Raw genomic sequence first — 27,044 nt, 5'->3', positions numbered from 1 at the left:
GACATGGATTCTTGAGAATTGGAACAGATTGTTCAATTCAAATGTAAAACCAAGTTGTGGTCAGCGTAGCCAGCTGGCTGCTCCACATCATCTCGCCTGATCATGACCCACACACAGGCATGCACACACACAAAATCAGCCACGCAGCACGTTTATCCTTGCAGCTCAGGGAGCCCAGAGAAAATGTCAACGGTTCAGCAAAGGGAGGATAATTCCAACTACGGCAGAAGATGATAAGCTTTTTATTAAAGAGCATGTTGACAAATTCTGAGGATTTACCAGTTCATACAGCATTCCCTTGTCTTACCGCCATGGTAAAACATCTTAACTACTGCCATTCTATGGCTACACCTTGAAAATAAAACATTGGATTATATGCTGGCATCGCCATGTCTTAATGTGTCATGATAGCCTGTGACTGCAATGCACATTAGTGAAGGTGTGAAGGATTTTGCTTCAAAATTCAACTTGACAGCAAGCATTTAGGCAGAGTTTCAGGCTAAAATGGCTGCTTTATGATGCGTTCATACTGGACTGAAACAGGGCAGAGAAATAAAAATAAATAAATAACTGCTGAATTCTGTAAACAGTTGAGGAGATGAAAGGGCTTATTTGGATGACAGAAATTGTTAGATTTAAAGCACAGCATCTCAAGCAGATGTCAGATTCACTTGCTGGTCTTTGCACAACTTAATGCTACTTTATTTATCGTACTTTGTGGATTTTGATCAATGTACTTGAGAGACCAAATTTTATCTGGAAAGTCTCTTGGGAAAAGCAAGCTCCCGTCTCCTTGGTTGGCCTCAACTAAACCATACATGTGACTCCAAAGCTCCTAAGCATCTGGAATAAAAAAAAAGTTCAGGTTACAAGCGGAATGAAGACAGGAAGTAAACCAATGAGACATGTTGGCAACTTTTCTAGGGTATTTTTAAAAGGTGATTCCCCACGGTGGATTTTGGTGTTGTCCACTCTCGAATGAAAAACAAACTCAGGCCACAGACTCCACCACACAGCTACACCCACTACATTTGACACCATCACCGAAAGAGATGACTTTGCAGAAATATTGATCCCCTTAAATGTTTCTCTGTGTTTCTTTTGTCAACGCATCAATTTAAAAAAACAACTCTTTTTGTTTTTTAAGTCAGTGAGTGCTACCCACATATGTGCTTCACACTATCTACAAGAATGACTGCCGCATTTGTTCTAACAGGAAACCTGCCCATTTCTCTCTTTCTATATTTAGGCTCTTGTGCTGAAAATGTGTCAGTAAACATCTGAAGTGAGTGGGGGAGGGTTGTGCTATTCCAGGATGTTTAAATTTAGCCACTGAATATAATCTACCATAGTAGCAGTTTAGTACAGCGTGGCCCAAAGATGAACTAAAAGTGACGTCTCACATGTTACGACCATCATCCATGAGCTGAGTGGTGTCCCAGTCCCGGTGGGAGGACCGTATGGTCAACGGATTCCTTCACTAGAGCACTTTGGCGTGACCACCATGCCTCGTGCTGTGGCCACGCAGATGAGCCTTTTTCCTACTGCATGCTGTCTCATCGTCAATTGCATTGTCATAACACCAAGTGTGAAAATGGAGACAAGGTTGTGAATTAATTACCATATGAGGACCATCTACTGACCTTTTCTCATCTAGCAAAGGTCTGTAGCACCTTGTTAAGTGGTGTCCTACCAAGGATCGCAAAACTACTTACCGTACTGTCTGCACTATAAACCGCATCTAAAAGACACAAAAGTGCCTTATGGTGCGGAAAATAAGGCGTTTTTGTGATCACTGTGGGTTTTATAGAAAGGAAATGAATGCATTTTAAGCATGTGTAAATAATGAAAAAGCGAAATTTGACTTTACACGTGTAGATGTAATGTGTCCTTGCACACCCAAGCATGTCAATTGATTTATATTGTTCATTCATTCATTTTCTGAACCACTTATCCTCACGAGGGTGGCCGGGGTGCTGGAGCCTATCCCAGCTAATTACATCTACTATTGTCTTTATTCATATGACACTGCATGCATGTTCCTTTTGGGACAAAGTAGAATTTTAAGTAACATTCTTTTGTTTGTAAAAGCAATTTATATGTATATTTCTATGTCTTAAGACAAAAACGTACACATAGACCCAACATCTAGATTTTAGTAATGTCATGTTCAGTGTTCTTCTGAAGTTGGCCTAAGGTGCTTGCTTCCGTTTTCAGTGTGCTAAACGCACACCTTTTGCACGTCACTCCTTTATAATGCATAAGTGAATGCCTCCCTGGAATTCTTTGTCCACGCTCAGCGGTCACGCCTTGTCTTGCGGAGGTAATGGCAACCCTGTCACGGATGAAGCTGCCACCCTCTGGTGCAATTGAACTTGGAACCACAATGTGTTAACACAAGACATCGATACAAAACATGTGTAGCTGGCAGGTCAAGGTTCAGGGTGTGTTCTGTGCCTCATTGAAATGCTGTTTCCTGATTAAGAAAAAAAAGGCTCCCTGCATGACATGAGATAGAAGAGCCTATACTGTTTAATTGTCTTTTGTCCTGTCGCGGGCACTTTTGTCCTGAATGCTGAATTCAATTAAAAACAACTCAGCACATCAAAATTTGACATTTTAATGATTCACTGGACTTTGAGAAGAATCACATTTTATTTGAAGAAATAGAAGCTCCAACAACTTTGCTTTTTTGAGATACCAGGGATCCAAGTTATTCTGAGGTACAAGCCATCACTCAGGCAATCTTTCTTATACATTTTTTCGACCAGATATTAATATACTGGAAGTGCTGAATGGTGGGAGTTTAACTTAAACGCCCAGTTTGGCTGAATCTAAGCCATTCTTCAAAAAGAGACTTTAACTTGTTCATCGTCATTCCAATTTTTATTCTATAAACACCGCAAAACGAAAATGAAATATAATGTATATGACAAGTTATTTGTTTTCTTTTGCTCTTATCAATTTCAGTAATAAAAGTGCAAGGTTCAAAATTGCTGCACAAGTCTGCACAGCACAGTCTAGTCCCAGGAAGGAAGTAACTTGGCTCGGATCATGCTGATAAATCTTAGGTGGTTAAGATCATTTAGTTCCTCCAAATCCATGATTTTTTAAATTGAATTCAATGATTTTTTTGTTACACATATGAGAAGATATGACCCAAGTGTTGTAACACAGAGAAAAAAGTTAGTTGCTTTTTTCAATCAATTTTATTTGCGACAAATTGAGTCAAAATAATAGAAACAGTAGTGTTCCCTTTAAACTTTAAAGGGAACACTACTGTTTCTACTGTTTGAATACTTTTTGTGAAAGGTGCTGTTGATGTTGAAAAATGCAAACTTGACATTTGACCACATCCTTTAAAGTTTAAAGGATGTGGTCAAATGTCAAGTTTGCATTTTTCAACATCAACAGCACCTTTCACAAAAAGTATTCAAATATACTCTATAGTATTGAATTAATAATATCAAATGGATTGTTATACATTTTTAAAAGAACATAACCGGATACAGTCAATTATTATGCGTATATTTTACAGAATGTGTATGGAAAATGACCAGTTTAGAAGTATGTGAAATAAAGGCAAACTGACAGTTTGCCACATTTGACTTATATTGGAATGTACAAATCAAGTTAAAAAAAATCTGATATCATTAGCTTTTGTTTGTTACTACTAGGTTACTATTTTGAAGCAATTGCAGAGAGTAGACTGGGAGGAGGAAGTCGGGTGCCCTGCGTTTTGGCGGACCATCAGGCAATTGCTTGAAGCTCCTCTTTTGTTTGGTCGTGGAGTGCCTCCAACCCCCACCCAACACCTTCGCCTCCTCCCCCACGCGCATGCACGGAGAAAAGGATGCTATTCTCCTCTTCTTTCCTCCTCCTGCCGGAGATGCAGCTGAGTGGAAGAAAGGCGCATCAGCGCAGAAGCGGACGCACAAAACTCTGCACTTGCCCCCGGACGTACTGATCAAAAAACCAGCACGCGTAAAACTCAAGAGAGCTTTTTTTCCCCTTTTCTTGGGCTCGACGTCCCCCCCGACATCATCCTCTCGAAGGATGAGTGGAGCACTGCTGTCCTCGCGGTCTCTCTATATCAGCATGGAGGTGGCGATCGCCGTGGCGTCCGTGGTTGGCAATGTGATGGTTGTGTGGGCGGTGAAGATCAACAAATCTTTACGGGACACCACCTTTTGTTTCATTGTGTCGCTGGCGCTGGCTGACATCGCTGTAGGAGCGCTGGTCATCCCTCTGGCTATCACCATCAGCATCGGGCTGCAGACGCACTTTTACAGCTGCCTGCTGGTCGCCTGCACGGTTCTGGTACTCACGCAAAGTTCCATCCTGGCACTCCTCGCTATCGCCATTGACCGATACCTGAGAGTGAAGATCCCCACCAGGTGAGGGCACTTGATAGTGATGTTGTAACAGGCATTAAATGGGCTATATTCACTGTGTTCTTTTATATTGATGTGAAACAAACATTGAACTCTGAGTGACTTTTATTCTAATTAATTAGATGGCAAAATTGATTTTATTTCTTTGGTTCTATATGTTGGTTCTATAATACGACTCTCTGAAATCTGAAATAACAAAAGATATATGAGCAAAACCATAACCAGTAGACTCAGAACGACAATGCTGAAAAATACGTTAATATAATACTGTTTTACAAAGAACAACAAAACTGTAAAAAAATGCCAGAGTACACAGTCTAGTCGTGTGAATAACTTGCTCTTCCCTTCACTTAGAGATGTGTCTGTCCCAACACATACAGTGAATACCGAATCAATACTAATCCAACGCATGAAAACCAAGCCTAATTGCAGCATTTCCTTTCGCTTCAGGCAAGTTGTGCACAAATGTCAGAATTACAGCTTCTAAGGCCAGATTTATACTTCAGGTGTAGGGAATTCTTGCTATTTAAGCACCTGTCCCATTTTCATAAAACTCTTTATAGTGATTTTGACTTACACTGGAAACCAAGACCATACACTGGAAAGAGGAAACCATGACTTGCTAGTCATTCTTCGCCATACATCATTCCGCTGCAATTCCCTATGGCTATTGAGCACCACTGAATACATGAATAAATTTGACGAATGGGACGATATAGCCATGGGCCAATGGTTCATAAATGAAGGTGGAGTTTGTGGTGGCCAATTTTGACGGGAGAGGGCATACTTTTGTGCATAAGAGTTTAACCCCTGACCTTCGCAAGTTGACCTCCAAAGTATTCTTCGCCCCATTGTATTGAGCGCTACCGTTAGAAATTCAGAAAAGATTGAAACAAATACGAAAGCTGCTCTCGTGTTTGCCTTGCCACAGACATTAGCATTCTGTAGCAATACAGCCTTCCCCGACGCCAAGATGGTGGCCATTGGGAGATAAAAGTACTCATTCCTTCACTTATTTTCCATACCGCTTATTTCCTCCCACAAGGGGTGTGCAGAGTGCTGCCAGATAGAGACAGACAACCATTCACACTCACACTCATACTGAGGGGCAATTTGGAGTGTTCAACCAGGCTACCATTCATATTTTTTGGATGTGGGAGGAAACCGAAGTACCTGGAGAAAATCCACACAAGCACACAGGCAGGACCCCACTGGGAATGAACCCTTGATCTCAGAACTATGAGGCGAACATGCTAAGCACTCCTCTATCAAGCTGCCCAGGTCAACATAGTGTACATTATATTTCATGTTTTCTTACATCTCTGAACTTATATACAGTATATGCTTTTCTGTGGATCCTTGTAGGTACAAGAGTGTGGTGACAACCAGACGAGCAGGTGCAGCCGTGGTGGTTTGTTGGACAGTGGCTTTTGTGGTGGGCCTCACCCCCATGCTTGGCTGGAACAACCTGGGGCGTCTACAGCAGAATGGATCCATTAGCTCAGACCTGGTCATTACCTGCCAATTCGAGAATGTGATCAGCATGGACTACATGGTCTACTTCAACTTTTTTGGATGGGTTCTGCCACCCCTGCTACTCATGCTGCTCATCTACGCTGAGATCTTCTACATGATCCACAAGCAGCTCAATAGCAAAAAGTTGAGCGGCAGCCACACCGACCCCAACAAGTACTACGACAAGGAACTCAATCTGGCCAAATCCTTGGCGCTGGTGCTATTTCTCTTCGCCGTCAGCTGGCTACCCTTACACATCATCAACTGTGTGACGCTTTTCTGCCCCGAGTGCCAGACACCCATGGTACTCCTCTACATCGCCATACTGCTCACCCACGGCAACTCTGCTGTCAACCCCATCGTCTACGCCTTCCGCATCAAGAAATTCCGCACGGCATTCTACAAGATCTGGCGGCAATATTTTTGCTGCAAGGACACGCCGGCTCTGGAGATTCAGCCCAGTGACAGGAAGTGGCACAGTGTCAATCCTGATCCGGGGAGGGAGTCACCCCCCGGGTCTCCGCAGGTGGAAACCCAAAAGCCTGACGCCCTGCAGCCGAGTGAACCCCTGCAGCTAAAAGAACACCCGCCCTTAATGGAGCAGAATTCCATTTAGCACCAGGACTTAAGCCATTTGGGAATTAACCTTCAAAGCACAAGAACCACGGTTCTGATTGTGGTCCAATGAGGGGCGCCAATTCCTCTTAGCTGCTTGGGGGAAGTGACTGACACGGTCCTTCCGAAACACAGCAAATGGATTGGGCATTACTCAGGAGGAGCGAACTGAACTAAACCTTTTGACCGTAACGTCATAGATACCTCCAGGTGGCAGAAGCGCAAGCGATTTTCCATTGACAAGCCGTTGCATGTCTTTTGACCAAAGCAGTGTAATTGAGAAAACAAGGTAAATGGCTTGATGGATGATTTTAGCCTCCTTTTTTTAACATCCTTGTTGAAATATGAAAAGTGCGGTTGATAAAGTTGTTTTGTGAAGTTAACTGCTTAAAAGGGAAATGCAAGTGTAGTCATGATTCACATTTAGGCTCATTCAAAATAAGAATTGGACAATTTTGAGAAAGTGGTCCTAATTATTAAAAGGCTCAGTAATGACGTAACTTTTCTGCTGCTTGATGAAACGCCATAGATGTGCTCTTTAGACAGTGAAACTGATATCTGACAACAGCTTTCTGCCACTTGGAAGTACTCTGGTGCTGACGTTAACAAATATTTTGAAAAGGTCTTTAAACTGGCAATAATTTAATTATTTTACAATGGTGATTTAGCGTCAGGATGAAGAGTAGTTAGGCAGTGGTTCTCAAACTTTTAAGGTCTGCTGACCACATACAGGGAGACCTTTTTCTATAGACCACATCCTAAATTTGACTAATTCAACAATTATCTTCATGTACCCCTATATGTCAATGGGAGTCAAACTTTGTCTCTTTACAAGAAAAAAAAAGTGAAATGACTCGTCTTTAAAGTAAATAAAGTTTGGACATTATATGAAAAATAACTTTTTTCAAGATTAAATAATTTAATTATTCCCTCTTTTGCTCTATTAAAAGCACAATGTTAGTCAACAAAAACAAAAAAGAACTGGTGTCAATTGGAAAATGTATATTGATTTTATTGGTCTGACAGAATCACATTCAAACTTCAATTAGCCTAATCTAGGCAGGAGTTATCAGGTGCTTTCTTAGCAGTTTGGCCAACAAATTGAAAATCATAGAGCACAATTTTGATCATATTTAGACCATCCTAAAATCCAGCAGGTGGACTCAAATTTGATATTCCCTAGTTTAACAGACATTTAACTTGAAGCTGTTTACTTAATTTTTGCTGCAATTTTTGGAGTGAAATCTGAAAGGTGATGTAAATGAAGAAAAAAACCACCAGTGAAGATTCTTCCTCTGTTTAAGGCTGGATTAACACTGCACAATTTATTTGGCGCAATTGAGCTATGCATCAAGGCAAAAAACACAAACACGTGGAAGATCTTAATGTTTCAACACCCACACTTATCCACAGAGAGGTGTGGGTTACTGAGGTGAAAGCTTCACACCCCTACGCAGTTAGCTGGCTAACTATTTACAATTACAACAAAACACAATTTCGTTATTCAGATTTGCAACAGTGGAGAAAAACGTCATGAGAGCCAGTATTTTCAGAAAGTGGCCTCCTTTAGCCCGGGCAAACAGTTAGTCAATGCTGGTAGTAGTTTAGCCAATCAAATGTTGAGTAATGAACATCTGTGTTCGACTCTGTCAGTATTTATGTACATGGGAATTACTGATGCACGTAATAATTACACCAGACATTACATAGCTACTGCTTCATCTGATCCTGATCTCGATTGGTTTGACAGTATGCTATAATAAAGCGCAGCGTGAGTTCAGAGTCCTGTCCTTGCTCAAGTAAGGGACAAATACTTTTCATTGAACTGTAGTTTTAAAGAACAAACAGGATGACAATAAAGGCTTGGCAAGGGTAATATGCTTTAGTTGTGCTTTGATCACATACAGAGGGGTAGGGAGCGTATTCAACCTCACACAACCGTAAGTATTAAAACCAACCTTAATAGTTATTTGAATGTGTCCTTGTGTACAAAAAAACATTCCTTTCTTTAACAGCACTTTGTAAATACTCCATAAAAAAATGAGTTAACAACTCATTTGGAGGTCTGGTCATATTTAACAAATGGCATCCCTTCATTTCTGCTTCCAGTTTTGATTTCTGTTAAACTTCTACGTTCTTGCTGCCTCAAATTGCCACGTGAACTTATCAAATGTGTATGTCCTTAAGACACTCTCATACCTGCAGTGTAAATCCAGCCTCTGATGATGTGCGGATGTGTTGATATGAATGTATTATTAATGTAAATACCAGACGAGGAGAGCTGAGTTATGAGCCGGGCGATCTTCAGGTCTTGATTGCACAACAGTGTTGCATTGTAAAATTGTGCAGTGTAATGATATTTTGCACAAAGTTGTACATGTGGGGGATACAAGAATGTTCACATCGTCGCAATTGGGGGGCCTTTTGTCACCTCCACACTCTGTTGAATGAACTATACTCATTCAAACTTTTTGCTAATTTAATTGGGGCAACTTGACGGTGCATTACTGTTATTTGGAATTAAAATCCCTGTTATTTATTATTTTTTGCTTGGGCCAATAACTGAAATCAATAAACATAATTCATTCACAATTTAACCTAACTTAATGAACTGTAAATTGTGTTTAGCTTTTGTTTTTGTGTGTTTTGTTTTTTTAAATGTACTCAGTAGGAAAACAACTAGAATAGCACAAAATGAACACCATTCTTATTTTCAATGGGGACAATGTACAGTGGACTGAAAAGGTTTTGACACATGGATTGGCCTGACATTGATTGGGTGATGATACTGGTAGCAGCAAAGACCATCTGACTAGGTGTGTCTGTGTTGAAGAGGCTTATATGGATTTCTGATTAAACATCTCAGGTGTGCCAGCAGGTGAGCTGAGTTGGCCTGATAAGGTGGGCGTGATCATCTTTAAAAAAATAATAATAATAAATCCCTCTAAACTCTTTCTATACAATACGAGGAGTGTCTGGATTTTGGTTGAAGGTATTTTGAAACAATCTCCTGCTTTGAAACACACCACCGTTTTTCAATAATATTCAGATCTGGGACTGGGCTATTCCTGAATTTTGTATTGTTTTCTCTGCATAAATGCCTTTTCAGATTTTGAGCAGTGATTTGGATTGTTGTCTTGTTGACATATCCAGCTCTGTCACAGCTTAAAATTGTATGTGATTCTTAAGCTTGGCTCTAAAAATAACTGCTGAATCCATGAAAGATTCAACTATGTATTGCAGGACCTGCTCTAGCCACACAGACTCACAGCACGATGGAACCTCACCAAATTTGTTTGTACTGGAAGCTGTTGTTCATTTTCCCTGCATACTGCCCCTCGTTATGTCCACTCCTTTTTAATTTCACCAATCCACAGCTGCTTATTCCAAAATGAAGCTGCCCTGTCCCAATGTGCTTTAGCATACCTTGAGGGACTGTTTGTGGCATACGTGCAGAAAAGGTTATTCAGCATTACTTTCCTAATTAGTTGTAAAATTCACAATGACACCAGCTGTTGTATTTTTTTTTTTACATTTATGTGTAGATGTATATTGGTAATGTATTTGGTAGTTATATGAATCAAAGGTCATTGCACTGACTGGTTTGGCACTTTAATTTTGTTGTACATGTTATAATGACATTCTATTGTATTATTCAGGTCTCAACTTTTGTTAAGATGAGATTTTTCTTTGCCTGCCACTCCGGCCTTAACTAGAACTGTGCCTGTTTGAGGTGCCCATGATTGCACACTTAAGCTGATGTAAGAGGTCAAACACTTACAAATGGCCACCATCTTCTAACCCTCATGTTATACCGAGGCAGCCCCTTGGGGATTTAAAGTCCAATCACCTCCAACCATCTGACAGGGTGATATTGTCTTTTATTGAAAGTGTGAATATGAACTGCCTCGGTGCTTAAGTGGTAGTATTTGGTAAGCGATTGGTGTGACATTTAATTCACACAAAGGGGCTTCCTAAATGGATGAACAGTTGGAGACACCAAAACTTGCTGACCAGGCGTATGAATATGTCAGAGTCTCTGTAGTAATCTCACGCACTAAAGGAAATGCAGTATAATGTCTTCCACTATGTATGTACAATATCTCTAATGGATGGCTAAGCAGCAAAACTGTTTGGCTCCCGGGCTTGGGTGATTGATTTTATTTGCGCTGGTGCATACATTTGAGATTGTTTTTGCTTGTATCACAAGCAAAAAAAGTTCAAATCTCAGAACGCCCCAAACTCACACTCATTTTGCCTCATGTGGTTTAATGTTTAGGCGGGCGGGGCCCGGCTCACATGGGTCTACTCTTCCTCATGCACTTTTCGCTTCTCACTGTAGATATCTGAACATAAGGTCACTTCCATTTTCATTCGGAGGCCTTTGGAGAACTGTAATAGGTTTGTTTTGTTCCTGGCCAGCCTGCTCGTTTTTAAAGCATCATAAATGCAACAGTGTATGTGCGTGTGTGTGTGTGTGTGTTTGTTGGGCAGCATCTGGTCTGGTCCCTGTCGTTGTTGCCCATCCACATTTCTCTATCACCACAGAAACCATATGCTTTTGGGGGACCTCAGGTGAAGGACGGAGACCTCCTGTGGGTCAAAACGTGGAGCTTTCGGCTAGGCAACTCTGTTTTAAGGCATATACTTTCCCTCCCCTAACAATCCCTTCCTGGTATCAGGTTAATGGTTGCCAAGAGCAACCTGGCAACCATAATAATAGGTTGGTAGGTGGATCCAACTTTTCCTTGGCGTGGCTTTGGGGCTGTGCCTCCTCCTCATACAGGCAGATGACTGAGATGGGGGGTTGGGTGGGGGCTGTGCCCCCTACGCCTCATTCTCGCAGTGGCTTCCTCTCATTTTCTTGTCCCTATCATCGTCCCCTGTGCTTGGGACCCATCATGTCCTCTTGGTTAAGGCAGGTCATTGTGAGATAGCAAAGCTACTTACATTAAGGAGAATACATTTTGTATCAATATTTCTTTCAATAGGAAATGTTGTTTTTAATGTGGGCCAACGTCTCTATTTGTACAATGGTTTTGAAGCAGATAATCCGGGATTGAGTGACTAGCGTTGTTTTTGCATGTGACTTCATGGAAAAGCAATCAATGATTAAAATAAAAAGAGGCCAACTGGTTCTGAAAGCCTGTGTGCCATATCACTTCCTGTGCAGAATATGAACACCTTGCTAACACTGACAATTTCATACATTAAGTGAGATTAAAAAAATAATGATAATAATAATAATATTCACCATTGGAACAGATTTAAAAAACGTAAACAAAACAATTCTGGCCTATTATCATAACATGCATTTGTTTGGTAATTTATGGACATTTAAAACAGCATCAATTATTATTCTTTTATAGTCGGTATCCTGGCATTTCCTGAGGACTAGTTGATCGTTTGTCTACACTCTGTTCGGATCCTGACATTCACTGATGACCCAACGCCAATCCAGGTGCCATCAAACTAGTTCATGATAGCAACTTTAGGTTTCAAAAACTTTGCTTCAAATATCATGTCAGAAAAAGACCAACTCTTTTCAAACTGAATGACAAACCCACGAGGACTAAAAAAATCATATTTGCAGACCGCTTGTTTTGACAGCCAGAGAAACAATGCTCCTTATGACTAAATATCATGCGTGGCAAAATACTGTTGACTTGATTTTGAATGTCAAGATATTCAAACCAATCTGTTTTGGCTCATGAATTTGTAAGTGTGGGTATAAAATCAGCGCCTCGTCGGCCATGAATTTCATTTACCATATGGCAGTGGTCAAAATATCCCGTCAGGCCACCACAAACAATACCTGACATGTTACTGAGGGCAATCAGTTCGGGGTCCACCAGGTCTCCTAGTCAGCTCCATTAGGCTCCATCTGACCTCAGATCCGAGTAAAACAAGCATGTATCTAGTTACCGTGCATGATAAAAGAGGGTCAAGAATCCAAACTGTGTGCCAGCCATTGTCTGGACTGACAGCATGGCACCTCTTGGTCTAGCAGTGCTTGGTTAGGCAGTGCCATCTGCTGGTCAAGTATGCCAAATAATACAAGGTTGTGCTTCGATGTTAACATTCATTTTCAAATATATACTAATCAGAAACATGTCATTGGCATGAACATTTAATTTGTGTGTTTCACTTTTATTGATGACGTTTTAATGTTTATGTTCTTTTTATGCAGTGACTCAAAGAAATCTAATTTTGTCGTGTTTGTTACAGTGACTTCTAAAGGAATTTTATTCTATTCTATTTTTGGACTGATGACATGACAGTGACTATTGATAAGTTAAGACGCCATTAACTTGGACGTGGTCAGTGCAGTAATCAGTAAAAAGGCAGAACCTTTAGACTTGTTGTTAACTCTTAGTGTGACTGTGAGGTTTTAGAAGCATTGGAAAGACTGACTTTTATGCAAGACAATACTCCATTATGTACATCAAAGTAGTCGGTGGCGTGGATGGGCATGTTAAGATGAAAAATGAAAGGAAAGAGCACTGAAGATGAAAAAACTACTAATTACGTGGCTCCTTCTTCACCTACCTGAAGTCCTTTTGAAAATGAATTTTTGGGCTTTTCTTAAACAAGAAATTTACAATTCCCTGAACTTCTCTGACCAATGTCTGAGTGGTTAAAAAAACATTGTTGGACTACAAAAGAGCCTTAAGTATATTGTTTTTTAATTCATTATTATTTAGTTGCAGAGCAAATCTGCAGTAATGGTTGCCTACTTATGGACATAAGCGTATTCTTAAGAAAGTCAAAAACATATTTTTCTCACCCCCATGGCTATGGATCGGTTATGAAGAAAATAGGTTTTGCTCAAAGTTGTTTCACGATGGTTTACTGGTAGTTTCTTCTTTTGTTGTTTGGGAGGAGCATCAGATGTTTACGAGAAAATCCGAAACGTATCTGCTGCTATTAATAGAGGTCAGCTGCACATTTAAAAGTCACTTTTTGATCATGTTCCTTTTATGTCTGCTCTGAAATATCCAGTAAATATTGAGCAAGTGCAAACACGCTCAGTCCATTTTACAACACTTTTCTTTGCAAAGAGGTGACACTCAAGAGGAGTCATTAACAGATGCATGAGCGCAAAAATGCTAATGCCAGGGTTCAAGCAGGAAAATGACACATGCTGTACTAGCGCGTGTGTGTGTTTTTATGCCGGGGTGAGAAACATTGCATTCATCTTGGTTATATACCCTTAGTAAGGCCCACATATTTAGAATAGAGTGGTCAAACACACACAAGTGGGAGGCAAACAGTAAATGCCTGCCTCAACAAGTGCTGTTACTGACTCACTTCCCCACTTTATCAGCTGTTTGTCCTTGATCAACACTGGGAAATTCCCGTACTTTATTCCCTATTTTATGAAGCCATTGAAAAAGCCTTCTGAATTGACTCACTTCATACTAGGTCACTGCTATTAAAGCACTTCCTCAGCTCAATCAATGGGCATGCAAGAATTTTGTACAAGTAGACACTTTTTGCAGTCAAAAACCAGCATGAAAACAAAGCGTAAATGAACACAATATATATGTGTCCAACATCAGAATGAATTTCAGTTCATTTTCTTTCCAGTTAAAGAACTCTTTCCTCTTTATGAAACCTAAGATTAAAAAATGCACATTTAAGACTACCTTAACCAGGTATATATTATGGTATTGGGGCCGTATGAATGTCCCAAGGACACATCTAAGAGACCCACAAATGTGAAATTGACCTAGTGACACCAAAACTAAAAGTTCAGGTTTTTTTTCTTTTGGTTTTACATGGCAGAAATTTGGAAAATAAAAGAGAGAATGAGGTGTTGCACTGTGTCGAACCCAGTAAAATGATTAATTACCACGACTGATCCCTTGGTTTTTCTGTCACAGCTTGCGGTTGACTTTTGGATGTGTGGGGGTGACGCGCCCAGAAAGACTCCCCCTCACGACTGGGAGTAATGGGCTTCCAAGTGTGGCCCTAAAACAACAGGCCAGGTCTACTATTAAGTCAAGGCGCCTGCCAGGACTTGATGTGAACGACGGCCCACGCCTCTATAGACGCGCTTGGTCCCTGTGGCTGTCAGCCAAAACCACGCTCTGCTTCCCACTTCTATTTATAGTTCTGTGTACATTTTGAAATAGAGTGAAATCATGTGGTAACGTACTGTTTAAATGAAGCTTTAACAAAGTTTGCATTCTAACTATGCCACAGGGTCTCCCAGGATACATTCAAGTTGGTGTCATTTCTGCATTGTATTTCTTTTTTTTTAATATCATTGGTTTAAAAATAATACATAATGCATAAGCATTTTAGCTCTTCTGTGTGAATTGCTGTTTGTCTTTATATGTCTTGACATCAACCATGACCATCCATTGTTTATCAACATGAGCTAGGAAAATTGGCAGGCAAGTGCAACATGTTGTCTATCCACAGTACATGCTCTGCAATTCGCTGCGACCGGTCCAAGGTGTAATGTAAAGTCACGCCAGTGGCCGTCTATGCACACAACATGCTTGGATTCCTGGACTCAATTCAAGCCTTCAAGGTTTGGCTCAATGCGTTGGGTAATTGCACACACTCTCACACACACATGCACACCCATATGCTCACTTTTCAGTCGTAGTCTGTGTCGTAGTGTGCGTAATGTTGCTGGTGATGGGGTTTTTGTGTGTGAAATCAGGAGTTTCCCAAATGTTTTTGAAATAAAGCGGTAACTCAAAGTTGGACCACAATCTGCCCCAAGACGCTTGTCAAACTTCAATCTTTCAAAATAAAATACCCTGTTGTGATGAATTCATTTATAATAATTCAATCCCCAGTTCACAATATGGCCTTTTTAAATTCATTATTAACCATAGGAGTAGTAGTGAAGTATAACCATTTATCAAGAGGGCAGTTATTATACATAAAGAGTTTAAGGGCGGCCCGGTGGATGAGTGGTTAGTGCGTCGGCCTCACAGTGGGGGACAGGGGTTCAAATCCAGGTCGATCCACCTGTATGGAGTTTGGATGTTCTCCCCGGGCCTACGGGGTTTTCTCCGGGGACTCTGGTTTCCTCCCACATTCCAAAGACATGCATGGTAGGCTGATTGGGCACTGGATTGCTCCTAGGTATGAGTGTGAGCGTGAATGGTTGTTTGTCTCCTCGTGCCCTGCGATTGGCTAACCACCAATTCATGGTGTCCCCCGCCTCTGGCCCGAAGTCAGCTGGGATAGGCTTCTGTGACCCTAGTGAGGATAAAGCTGTTCAGAAAATTAGATGAGATGAGTTTATATGACTCCAGTCAAGTTCTTCGTAGTTCTCATTCTTTGCATGTTTTTGAGCAATCAACTATAAACATTTTTAGGAAACAGATGGCTGAATTAACATAAACGATATCTAAGATGTCCTTGCTAAAGTCTTTATGGGTTTATATTGTATATATTTTTTCAGGTTGTCCTTGTGAAGCACATTATTTGTCCACAGCCAAGACCATGTATTCGATGTGGAGGTGATGAAGTAATTCTTGGATTTATACCTGTTGATGATTCGAAGCAATATTGGACATTTCAGTTTTGATCACCATTTTTTTTGCTACAGAGGAACATGAGTCACGATTTTGTTTCTGCAGTGCCCAATGACAACCGTCTCGCGCACTGATTTATTCTAGTCAAAAAGGAGAAATTGTGACTCATGACACAATGTCGGCCATACAAATAATATCAAATATATTTTCATTTAATGGCTGCTTTAGGGTTGACCAAAGAATACCATTTTTTGTGAGTGGAATTACACACAAAACCCTAACCAGCGTAAACAAAGAAAAAAAATTTTTTTACTTCGTATCGGGAAAAGCTGTGGACTGACCACTAAATTTGCAATAATACGAATGATGGGATCAGTTGTATGACCTTCAGATTAAATAACAGTAAAAGTGACTTTTTAATTGAATATATACTTTCAAGTTCATTTTCTTAAAGCCAAAATTTGTTCGACACACTAAACAGAAGTGAATAAAGTTAACTATTTGTAAGACAGACTTACTGTGCACAAAATTTTGGCTTTTTTCACAGAGGTGTTTATATTTGCTAATGTACACGTAATTATGAGTCCTTTAAATTGTGTGGGAAATAATTAAATTAATTTTCTTTGAATATATGGTATGATCCAATACAGAATTTTTTTTAATGTAATACAAAAACGAATAACATAAAAATCAGCATACTTCCAGGCAATGGCTCAACATACTGGAAAGCTACAAGATAATAAACATTTCCCAGAACACAAAGTCAGCAAATGAAATACGCACCAAATGGGCTAATATTGGCTCAACATCAAACGCAGTCATTCTTTGCGTAGGTGTGTGTGTGTGTGTGTGTGTGTGTGTGTGTGTGTGTGTGTGTATATGAGTGTAAATCACCACAAATTTGACATTACGTATTTGAAAAAAACACACAGCTGAGGAAGGATGCTTGCTTAAGAAGTAGCACATCACTTGGCAGACAGGAAATGACCTTGGTCTTTTACAGTGCTTAATAGGAAATAATCCCAGTATGAAGTCAGAATCAGTGCGGACAAATGCACTTGTTGTTTTTTGTGTAAAGAATAGGGCAAATAACTTTGGCAATAAACTTTAGCAGGGTTGATTATTTTCTGTAGTGCTTTACATTATGTTGTTGTTTGATAGAAGAGTAGGGTAATTTGTACTAGTCAGCGATGCCAATTTTTCTGACCACATAAAAAGTCATTTCTTCATAAAGTGATGAGTGACTTCAATTCCTGTGGGGAAAGAAGCAACACCAACAAAAACCTTGCTAAACTCGACTAGTCCTGTCATGCGGTTTGGTTCATTTCATACTGTTAAATTGTTGAACTTTTAAAATGTCATTACTGTATAAAAAGGTGTGCAAAATATTTTTTCAAACATGAAGAAAGATATTCATTGCTGTTTTTTTCGTGTGCGGTCGTTTGGTCGCCGGTCTTTTGGTCGCCGTCTTTTGGTCGCCGTCTTTTGGTCGCCGGTCTTTTGGTCGCCGTCTTTTGGTCGCCGGTCTTTTGGTCGCCAGTCTTTTGGTCGCCCGGACCCAAACAACGGCGACCAAAAGACCGGTGACCAAAAAAACGGCGACCAAAAGACCGGCGACAAAACAAGGTAAAACAACACGGTCTACGCATCAATCAAAGCCAACAATGGCCCTGAGCAGTTTCATTGAGCGGACGTGTGAGTGTATAAGAGTTTGTATGTACATGAGTTGTCCCCTTAGGAAGGGACGTCAGTCAGGGTCTTAACAAGTTCTCCAACAAAACACAATAAAAGTACGGGAAATTTGGAGCTTTTCTTTAGCCTAATAATTAATAGGGCATTAAATATGACTAAATAATAATTCGCAGTTTGTACTTAGGGAATTTGAGCAATGATTTAAATGGTAATTATCAATAACCACAACGACCAAAAGACCGGCGACCAAAAGACCGGCGACCAAACGACCGAGTACCGTTTTTTTGGGGGAGTTAAAGCACTGTTGAAAGATTAATCTTTATGAAAACAATTAAATGCCTGAAGGAGAAAAGAGATCAAACTGTTTTTATTTAAGATTGCCATTTTCTATTGGTTTAAGAAAAGTGGAGAAAGAATAGAATTCAGAGTTTTGTCAAATAAAAAAGGCCTTATCATCAACAGTATTCTGGAGTGTAACTTGATTGCATGGATTGTGCCCTCATGTTTTTTGAGGAACTTATTTCGGTGCCATGATACTATCCAGCACTCGTGACGTTGGTGGGCGCCTATTCCTCTTTGTGTACGCGTGTTATGACTGAAGCCAATTTTAGCAAGAATACCACAGAAAAATTGTCTTTTTCAAGGTTCTGTCCCAGACTTGTTTTGGGGGGCTAAAAAGCCGAAATCCAGATGACTTTGCTGACTTGGAGCCGCATTCGTTAGGGCTTTGACGCCACGTCAAATTAGAGGCAGATGTTTTTAAAGCAGCCTTGCCTTGTGTGGATGCCACTCGGTGCCTCCTATGAACCTAAATAGACAAATTGTTCAGCCCGAAGCCAAATTTATGCCTTCCTGTGTGGAGTTTGCATTTTGTCACAGTGCGTGCGTGCGTGGGTTTTCCTCGGGTCCTGCACTTTCCTTCTACACTCCAAAAATAAGTATATGTTAATTTTACGTCAGATACTTGATTATCCTCAGAGATATGTAAAAATATAATACATGTTTGTGTCTACTGGCCCTAACATTGATTGGTGACAAACTCCTTGCTAACTTTCCGTGTTCTGCTATGGGCCATTGACCACTCTAGATACGAGAGAATGATGGTTTATTAATATTTTCAGACACAAAGATCAATAACATCGCAGGAATGAAAGGTCTGTATTTCACTTCAAGTCGAATGACAACAAAGGATTAGATCATCAAAGCGGTTTTTCGGATGCGCAATCAGAATGGAGAAGTACTAATGTAAGATTACGACATTTTTCAGAGGTGTGAGTAGGCTACTGACTGATGTTGCATGTAGGCTGCTAAATGACGCCTCACACCTTGTGTCAATAATGGGGGATCATAAACTGCGTCAAGAAATTGAATTATGAGTAAGGATAGCTCATCCATCTAACCACTTCTCTCTATAACATTGCATTTTTTTTTTACCAAGTAAGGCAACAAGTGCACTACCATAGTTCAGTTTCATAAAATCTCATTGAGAACTATGCCCAATAGTACCTGAATAACAAAAAATATGAACTTCATTAATGAGCTAGTATATAAAAATTCAGTCATTGGAGCATTCTCCATTGAACTCTGAGTACATTGAACATTGAATTATATACAGTACTTAACCAGTCCTACACAATTGAACTCTAAAGCACCTTTTTACATTTTTTTTCCTGCATCTCTTCAATCTCTGATGCCGTTTCCCAAGTAAGATTTAAATCTCATTATAGTACTTGTATAATGACAATAAAAGCATTCAATTCAATTCAAGGTGCAAAGTGTGCTTATTTCAAGCTGTTTGTCACTTGAAGCTTAGTGAAGTTTCAGCTGACGTTAACTTTAAAATGGAGAAGACAACATTGGATATTGAAATCTCAATATGCTCAACTATAAACACTATAACTTGTCTGTTCTGTGGACAAATATATTACTGCATCTTCGTAGAGGAACACTTTCTTACAGGGTGAAGGACTGACAATCACCCCTCATGTTGTTCTTCTTGTGGACACTAACATCCTACTAAATTCTACTCCTCCATCATTTGTGAACCGATCATATTGAAAGTTGGTAGTGAAATGTTGGTCATTTCTAACAGTAGATATGTACCATGATATGTTCCAAGTAAAAAAGATTGCATAGAGTTCCACAATATTACAGGAGTTCCTTTACAAATCTCAAGTTCTCCATTTACTACATTTCAATGAATAGTACAGTCTACATTTAGTGTGAGATGTTCAGCCTTCGATCTCCAGTTGCAAAATGCTTTCATGTTGGAGCAGTATCACAAAAAGACTATTTAATGGGAAAAGGGGCCATGTTGAAAAAAGTAATGTTGAAGCACATCATTGCAAATGAATGACAATAAAGAGGAAGGAGATGTAACATTACATTGCGACATGTGTTAGGCTGAAATAACGCATAACATTACCTCATGAGAACAAACTAACTAAATGGGTTAGTTGGGAAAACAATTTTCCTTTGATTTTTGTTTCTTTCAAATACTAACTTATTTCTGTTCCTTATCCAACTTTAGATAAGGAGGAAATGCATTTCTATTTTTGATAAATTGAAGTAAAGTATATTATATCTCATATGTGTAATTTTAATAATTTAATCCAAAAACAATTATATAAACTATATATTTATTATTAGCACTAAAGTAAAATATTACCAAACTTATTAATTAATGTATAAAAAACAAGAGAACCCATTCATGGTATGCCAGCCATACTTTAACCATAACTGTTCTAAATGTCCAGATCTCATTAAAGGTCTCAATAAACAATGTGTTTTAATAGGGTGACATGAATGCACTCAATTGTGAGGATTTACTTATATAATTTGTGGACTCAAAATACCCACACAAATGCCAAACTTAAATGTTGTTGTTGTTGCAAAGTCAAATGAGAATATTTCGGAAATTCCCTTGAGAGGCAATTGAACTGATAGCACATGGTAAGTGTGGAGTGGGAGGGTTGAGGTTGGGTAGGGCGGTGATGAAGTGATGTGACTAAGACGTCAAGTTGCATAAAAAGCCCCACAAATCTAAACAAGGACACAAGAGCGGCGGGAAGGCAAAAAGAGGACTCTAGACATAATTGCACATTTCAACTTGATTTTCATCGTCACAGACAGAGACGGTCTCCACCATGAGATCCTGTGCTTTGCTGGTGTGTCTGCTCTGGGGCTTCGGCACCTTGCGGGATGGATGGAGCCTTCCCCTCAAGTCAGTCCAGGTCACATTTCCAGGAGACATCATCAAAAACATGACTGATATGGAGCTGGCACAAGTAAGTAGCAGATGGTGCATGTTATTTTGATCAGTGAGTTTTGGGAAAAATAAAAAAATAAATGTAAAAAAGACAAGCTGTGCTGGGAAGTGGAAGTGCAAACTACCCATGGGGCACTTAGACTGGGCAATTTTAGCATTTTTTTTCTTGCTGAAAAGGCAAATATATACAGTACAAAAATGCATATTGTCTTTGCCTGTTTTTCTTTGGGGATTTTGGCCAATTGTGGCTGCTTGAAAGGCATTTCCATTTGTGTAACATTAAACAAGGTTGATCTTTGAATGTTGATCAAACTTACGATAGTGCTCCACAAAACAAAACAAGATTGAATTAAAATAGCACAAAGTTTTCAGCACTAAATCTTTGGAAATATTGAGCACATCATTCGCCTACTACTGAACTAATTCGGAAAACCATCTGAAAATGCTTTTGCTCATAATTTGTTTGAGTAGCTGTAAGAGAGTCAATTATTTTATTTTATATTATATTTATTTTAAAAAGGCTGGGCTCGAAAAGGTGCTAAGTCGTAATCGGATACTACTGTTTTTTCACCCCAAAGCACAGACATAAAAAGAAAAAATCGACAAATAAAGTAAAATGGACAAATCACCCACCCAGGTCTAACCTGTGTCAATATCTTCTGTACTTTACTGTACTCTCATCAGCTGTATTCTTTCCTCAGAGTTACTTGACCAAATTTGGCTACATGGAGACCCTAAAGCGCAGTAGTTTTCAGTCCATCGTGTCCACCTCCAAGGCCTTGAAGAAGATGCAACAACATTTGGGTCTGGAAGAAACAGGTCAGTTGGACTCGGCAACCCTGGAGGCTATGAAGCGGCCACGTTGTGGCCTTCCTGACGTCTCCAACTACAAAACCTTTGATGGAGACCTTAAATGGGACCACAATGACGTTACTTATAGGTGAGTTGACGGAACTCAGTCTCCTGATTTAATATGTCATGTTTCTACGCGTGATGAAAAATATTCATAAGCTAGTTGAAATCCTGTTTACTAAAAAATCGAACCATTCCCTCCAAAGGATCTTAAACTACTCCCCAGACTTGGACAGCTCTGTGACCGATGATGCATTTGCCAGAGCTTTTAAGGTTTGGAGTGACGTCACCCCTCTGACGTTCACTCGCCTCTTTGAAGGGACGGCGGACATCATGGTGTCATTTGGTAAAGGCGGTAAGTGTCAAAGTAGGCTTTATTATTATCAATGATAAAAATAATGATTGGATTAGAAAAATCTGTTGATATAATTAGAGCTAGCTAAAGTTTTATCATGTGCATTTTCACTATTATGAGAGCTGTGAAACAGCCAGTCATTGTCGGGTCACAGTTAGACACATTCAAATTGATGGATGAACATTTTTGGCATACCGAAGACCTTAACCAGCACGTTATGGCATCTTCTAGACCACGGAGACCCATACCCCTTTGATGGTAAAGATGGCCTTCTGGCACACGCGTATCCTCCTGGCAAGGGGATCCAGGGGGACGCCCACTTTGATGACGATGAAAACTGGACACTCGGAAAAGGAGCAGGTACTTGGCGCCTTGCCTTCCACAAAATGTAACAATACTCGGTTGGTAACAATTTGCACTCTCTTCCAAAAGTGGTCAAGACCCGCTATGGGAATGCCGAGGGTGCCATTTGCCATTTCCCCTTCAGGTTTGATGGCAAGTCCTACACAACCTGCACCACCGCTGGCCGCTCGGACAATTTGCCGTGGTGCTCCACCACCGCAGATTTTAGCAAAGACAAAAAATATGGCTTCTGTCCCAGTGAACGTGAGTCTGACATAGCTAGATAGATGAAGTTATCAAATAATTCAATAGTAAACGGAATACAAGATGACCCCCTTCCTTTTTCCCAAACCAACAGTTCTATACACTTTTGGAGGGAACGCCGACGCCGCACCATGCGTTTTTCCGTTCGTATTCCAGGGGAAAGAATACAGCAGCTGTACTATAGAGGGCCGTGAAGACCGCTATCGCTGGTGTGCCACCACAGAAAACTTCGACCAGGACAAGAAATATGGATTTTGTCCCACCACAGGTGCGTGTTTGGAAAAAGTCAAATTAGGATTTTCTTGTGTATAATGCCAATCCATTTGTTCTTTTTTTGTAGTTCTTTAATTTTACTTCATTGTCATTTGTGTTTCTCCAAATGAGCAGATACTGCTGTCTCTGGAGGAAATTCTGAGGGAGAGCCATGCCACTTTCCGTTCACGTTCCTTGGCCAGGAGTACGACACGTGCACGAGTGAGGGCCGAGGTGATGGCAAGCTGTGGTGCGCCACCACCGCCAGCTACGACAGCGACAACAAATGGGGCTTCTGTCGCGACCAAGGTGAGAAATTAAATGAAGCATACTTTTGATCAAAAGGTGAAAAGGGTTTTTTTTAACGATTTGACCAAAAAATGGAGGCGTATGATTTTTACAATACAAATCTTCGCTCTCAGTTAATTTCTTTTAATTGCAGAGTGGTTGTTTGTCAAAATGATACCCCAAGATAAAGGAAATTGAAATATTTATATGTTTCTTATTCCATAAATGCAATATGATTCAGCATACGGTGTTTTGACCAATGGGTGCACTTGAAAATACAATTAAACTCAAGGCCTTGCAATTAACTGCCTACCTCTGGAGAGCACATATATTTTCATTGGGAAAGCAGCACTTTTTAATTTTATAATTCCTTTATGGGTGTTTTTTTTCTTTTTCTTTTTTCAAGAAATAGTAATCTCACAAAATATGTACTACTTAGTGCTTCAATTTCACTCTTGTGGCAGGATAGGAACCACTGGCATACAACCATTTGGATATAGTACATTCAAAATTCACTTTTTGGGGTTCTAATACCTTTTGATTTGTGAACTGTGACAGGTTACAGCCTCTTTCTGGTGGCTGCTCACGAATTTGGGCACGCGCTCGGTCTGGACCACTCCAATATTCGACAGGCACTCATGTACCCCATGTACACCTACGTGGAGAACTTCTCTCTGCACAAAGACGACATGGCTGGCATTCAGTATCTCTACGGTAAAACAAAAGATAGCACCATCCAATATCCTTTCACATTCCAAAGGTTTCATTATCGCTTTCATAAAAAATACATTCTATTGTGTCAGGACGCAGAACAGGCCCAAATCCCACACCCCCCAGACCTGACACCACAACTACCACCACAATGCCTGTAACCGAACCTACTACCACTACTCAAAATCCTGTGGATCCAACAGCCAAAGACATTTGCCAAGTGAACAGATTTGACACCATTACCAACATTAAAAACAATTTATATTTCTTCAGTGACGGGTAAGGAAAACAACATTGTGGCACATTACGTAGATGACGAGTCACATATGCTCATATGCACGTGTTCTTCTCCTTAGATATTACTGGATAAAATCCAGCAGCAAAAGTGATAGCGAGCTCAAAGGTCCATTGAAGGTTTCTGAACGTTGGCCGGCACTGCCGACAGTCGTTGACGCTGCCTTTGAAGATCTTTTCACGGGGAAACTCTACTTTTTCTCTGGTATGTGCGCTTCATTGAGCTTCTTGTAAAAGACACACAAACCAGGTCAAAAGATGATGATGCTTCTTGGTGACATAACGAGCAAAAGCAAAGCTAGTGTGTCACATAGTAAAAGACCCAGTGCAAAACATAATGGCAGAATATAATTGTAAAACTTGGTGCCAACAAGTCAATTTGGATTACAAGTATAGTATACAGTCTGTATGGCACATTTGTTAGCACTCACTGCTCTCCACAAGTATTCTGTGTGTGCACTGTTTGTCCACAACCTACTCATCCAAAATATAATATACTTTAACGTTTGCCGGTCTTTTTTTAGGCCGCCAATTCTGGGTGTACACTGGACAGAACCTTCTGGGCCCTCGCAACATTGAGAAGCTCGGCCTACCTGCCAGCGTGAAGAAAGTTGGGGGTGCGCTTCAGAGGGGAAAATCCAAAGTTCTGCTCTTCAGTGGGGAAAAATACTGGAGGTGTGTTCAAATTCAGTCACTTAAATGTAATAAGGGGAAGTGTATTTCATATTGTTTGTCATCACACAGGTTCGATGTGAAGGCCCAGATGGTCGACAGGGGGTACCCACGATACACATACACTGTCTTTGGCGGTGTTCCCAGTGAGCCTGATGACGTCTTCCAGTTTAACGGTAAATAATTGGCATCTGTGGCATGCCATTAATTGGGCAACGTTGCACATTCCTACTGACCACTTACTCTTACTCATGATGAAGTTGTTCTAGACTTTGGGCTCTTTTGTTTAAGTTGAAACATGTCTGGTTCATAGGTCACATCTACTTCTACTGGGACCGCTACTACTGGAGAATGACCCCCCGCAGACAGGTGGACCGCGTGGGTCACCTCAAATACGACTTGCTGGCGTGCTCCGATTCTTGAAGAGGCCGCTGGTTTGGGATGGGATTGGAAAGAACTTGAAATTGGGCAAACAGTAAATCAGTGTTTACACGCAATCCCTGATGACTTCCGGGGTTTGCCGTAGACCGTCCTTTGCTGGTCCATTGGCCTTGAAGCATAAAAACAACATTGCACCTGGTGTGATCTCATGTGAAATTACATTATAATAGTGGCCAAACTTTTAAGATTCAAATGGATTCAATTCCACGTTGTTTGAATAATTTATACTGCAAATGTCTGACAGGTGCAGATCTAACAGTAAAGTATTTGATTGTATTGCTATTTTTGTTTTTAAGATTTGTGTTTTTATTTTATATATATTTTTATGGCTCCATAGCCAGTACTTGCACTGAATTACATTGCATGGCTCTTTGTTAACTTTAAATTATTTATGCTTTTTCTCACATTTCAATGCAATAAACCTTTAGCCAGATGTGATTGTACTTGTGTGTTTTTCTTAACAGTTACAGGCTTTGCCTTATTTCTCTTTGTCTCTATAAGAAAAAGAGATACCCCTCATTTTCCTTCAACTTGAATTTACACAAAACTTGTATTTTTTCTTATCTTATAATCTGGCCCAACCATACCTTTAAAAAATGGTGGCCTTCGACCTTGAGGCCTAAAGTCCCACCCTAGGCGGAATAAAAAAATTGTTTAAATGAGTTGCGCTGAAACACATTCTTTTTTCACTAAGTAGCAGTATAAGACTGCACATAGACTTTTTCATTGTGCACCTTAAACGCCTCACAGCTATAAACCTGTTGCTAAATATATAAGTGCAGCTGATTTTGTTAATGGAAAACTTCAATTTGTTTTTTTTTTTTTCATTTTTGTTTTTAGTGTAGTGCAGGAAAGTCATTTGTGGACATGAACGACTAGGGGGGTGTATAGAAGGTACTGCTGCCATCTTGTGGGCTACTAACATTTCACCTGCTTCCTAGAAGTGCACAAAACAAACTAAGTTTTCCGAAATTTTAGGACAAATAAAGCACAATGAAATGGGAAAAAATACGGGTACGTTTTTTAATTCCTAAGAAACAAAGAACAAACATCATACGTTAAAGTAGTAATAGTAAAATAAGGCACAATAGACAAAAGGGCACCTGTTCATGTAACATTGAGAGTTATTGTTTTTCTCTCTCGCAGTTGTAGGCCCAAACTATGAAAGAATTGCAATTCTGGAAAATACAGACTTCATTAATGCAATACTCATCTCATTTTCTGAATCTGTGGCCAGCCGATCGCAGGGCACAAGGAGACGGACAACCATGCACACTCCCACCCATACCTAGGGGCAATTTAGAGTCTCCAATCAGCCTACCGTGCATGTTTTTGGAATGTGGGAGGAAACCGGAGTACCTGGAGGAAACCCACGCAGGCCCGGGGAGAGCATGCAAACTCCACACAGGTGGACGTGACCTGGATTTGAACCCAGGACCCCAGAGCTGTGGGGCCAACGTGCTGACCAAATTTTGTTTTATTGAGGCCCCTAACTTAAGCACATTTCTCTAAGTTTCAATCATTTTAAATGCATTTACTTTACATTCAACATTTTTTCAACCATATTGTGAATAAAAAAATAATAT

At 40.1% G+C, this 27,044-nt stretch overlaps 2 protein-coding genes and 1 long non-coding RNA gene across 6 annotated transcripts; 2 read left to right on the top strand and 1 right to left on the bottom strand.

Annotated features, from left to right (window-relative positions):
• Positions 1-239: 239 nt before the first annotated feature.
• On the bottom strand, positions 240-12,526 carry LOC144078798 (uncharacterized). 2 transcript variants are annotated; one of them, XR_013301326.1, is made up of 3 exons: positions 12,340-12,526; positions 5,731-5,912; positions 240-843 (listed from the first exon to the last, which is right to left on the bottom strand). It is a non-coding gene; the product is annotated as an uncharacterized LOC144078798 (long non-coding RNA). The 2 variants fall into 2 exon arrangements; XR_013301323.1 differs by lacking the exon at positions 240-843 and adding an exon at positions 4,013-4,374.
• Positions 3,851-9,487, top strand: adora1b (adenosine A1 receptor b). The gene is made up of 2 exons (XM_077607155.1): positions 3,851-4,397; positions 5,760-9,487. The coding sequence occupies exons 1-2, from the start codon at positions 4,057-4,059 to the stop codon at positions 6,523-6,525; spliced, it is 1,107 nt and encodes a 368-aa protein (XP_077463281.1). The 5' UTR covers positions 3,851-4,056; the 3' UTR covers positions 6,526-9,487.
• Positions 9,476-25,855, top strand: mmp9 (matrix metallopeptidase 9). Of its 3 annotated transcripts, none has more exons than XM_077607124.1 (15): positions 9,486-9,516; positions 14,411-15,066; positions 20,848-21,006; positions 21,689-21,927; positions 22,046-22,194; positions 22,426-22,554; positions 22,627-22,800; positions 22,895-23,068; positions 23,188-23,361; positions 23,899-24,054; positions 24,144-24,330; positions 24,408-24,550; positions 24,870-25,020; positions 25,090-25,193; positions 25,331-25,855. In XM_077607124.1, exons 2-15 carry the CDS (start codon positions 15,031-15,033, stop codon positions 25,438-25,440), a joined length of 2,085 nt encoding a protein of 694 aa, XP_077463250.1. In that variant the 5' UTR covers positions 9,486-9,516; positions 14,411-15,030; the 3' UTR covers positions 25,441-25,855. The 3 variants fall into 3 exon arrangements, with proteins under 3 accessions (XP_077463270.1, XP_077463250.1, XP_077463259.1); XM_077607133.1 differs by lacking the exon at positions 9,486-9,516 and adding an exon at positions 11,892-11,985; XM_077607144.1 differs by lacking the exon at positions 14,411-15,066 and having other exon boundaries at positions 9,476-9,516.
• The last annotated feature ends 1,189 nt before the right edge of the window (positions 25,856-27,044 follow it).

Source organism: Stigmatopora argus, chromosome 1 (genome assembly GCF_051989625.1).
Source record: "Stigmatopora argus isolate UIUO_Sarg chromosome 1, RoL_Sarg_1.0, whole genome shotgun sequence".
Taxonomy (NCBI): domain Eukaryota; kingdom Metazoa; phylum Chordata; class Actinopteri; order Syngnathiformes; family Syngnathidae; genus Stigmatopora; species Stigmatopora argus.
This window is presented reverse-complemented; position numbering and strand designations above follow the sequence as displayed.

Bases quoted from the DNA above. Each gene is read 5' to 3' on its own strand.
- adora1b (XM_077607155.1), top strand. From the start codon at position 4,057: ATGAGTGGAGCACTGCTGTCCTCGCGGTCTCTCTATATCAGCATGGAG. The intron at 4,398-5,759 runs GTGAGGGCACTT...GGATCCTTGTAG, and splicing joins AGAGTGAAGATCCCCACCAG to GTACAAGAGTGTGGTGACAA.
- mmp9 (XM_077607124.1), top strand. From the start codon at position 15,031: ATGCTTGGATTCCTGGACTCAATTCAAGCCTTCAAG. The intron at 21,928-22,045 runs GTGAGTTGACGG...TTCCCTCCAAAG, and splicing joins CACAATGACGTTACTTATAG to GATCTTAAACTACTCCCCAG. The intron at 22,195-22,425 runs GTAAGTGTCAAA...GGCATCTTCTAG, and splicing joins GGTGTCATTTGGTAAAGGCG to ACCACGGAGACCCATACCCC.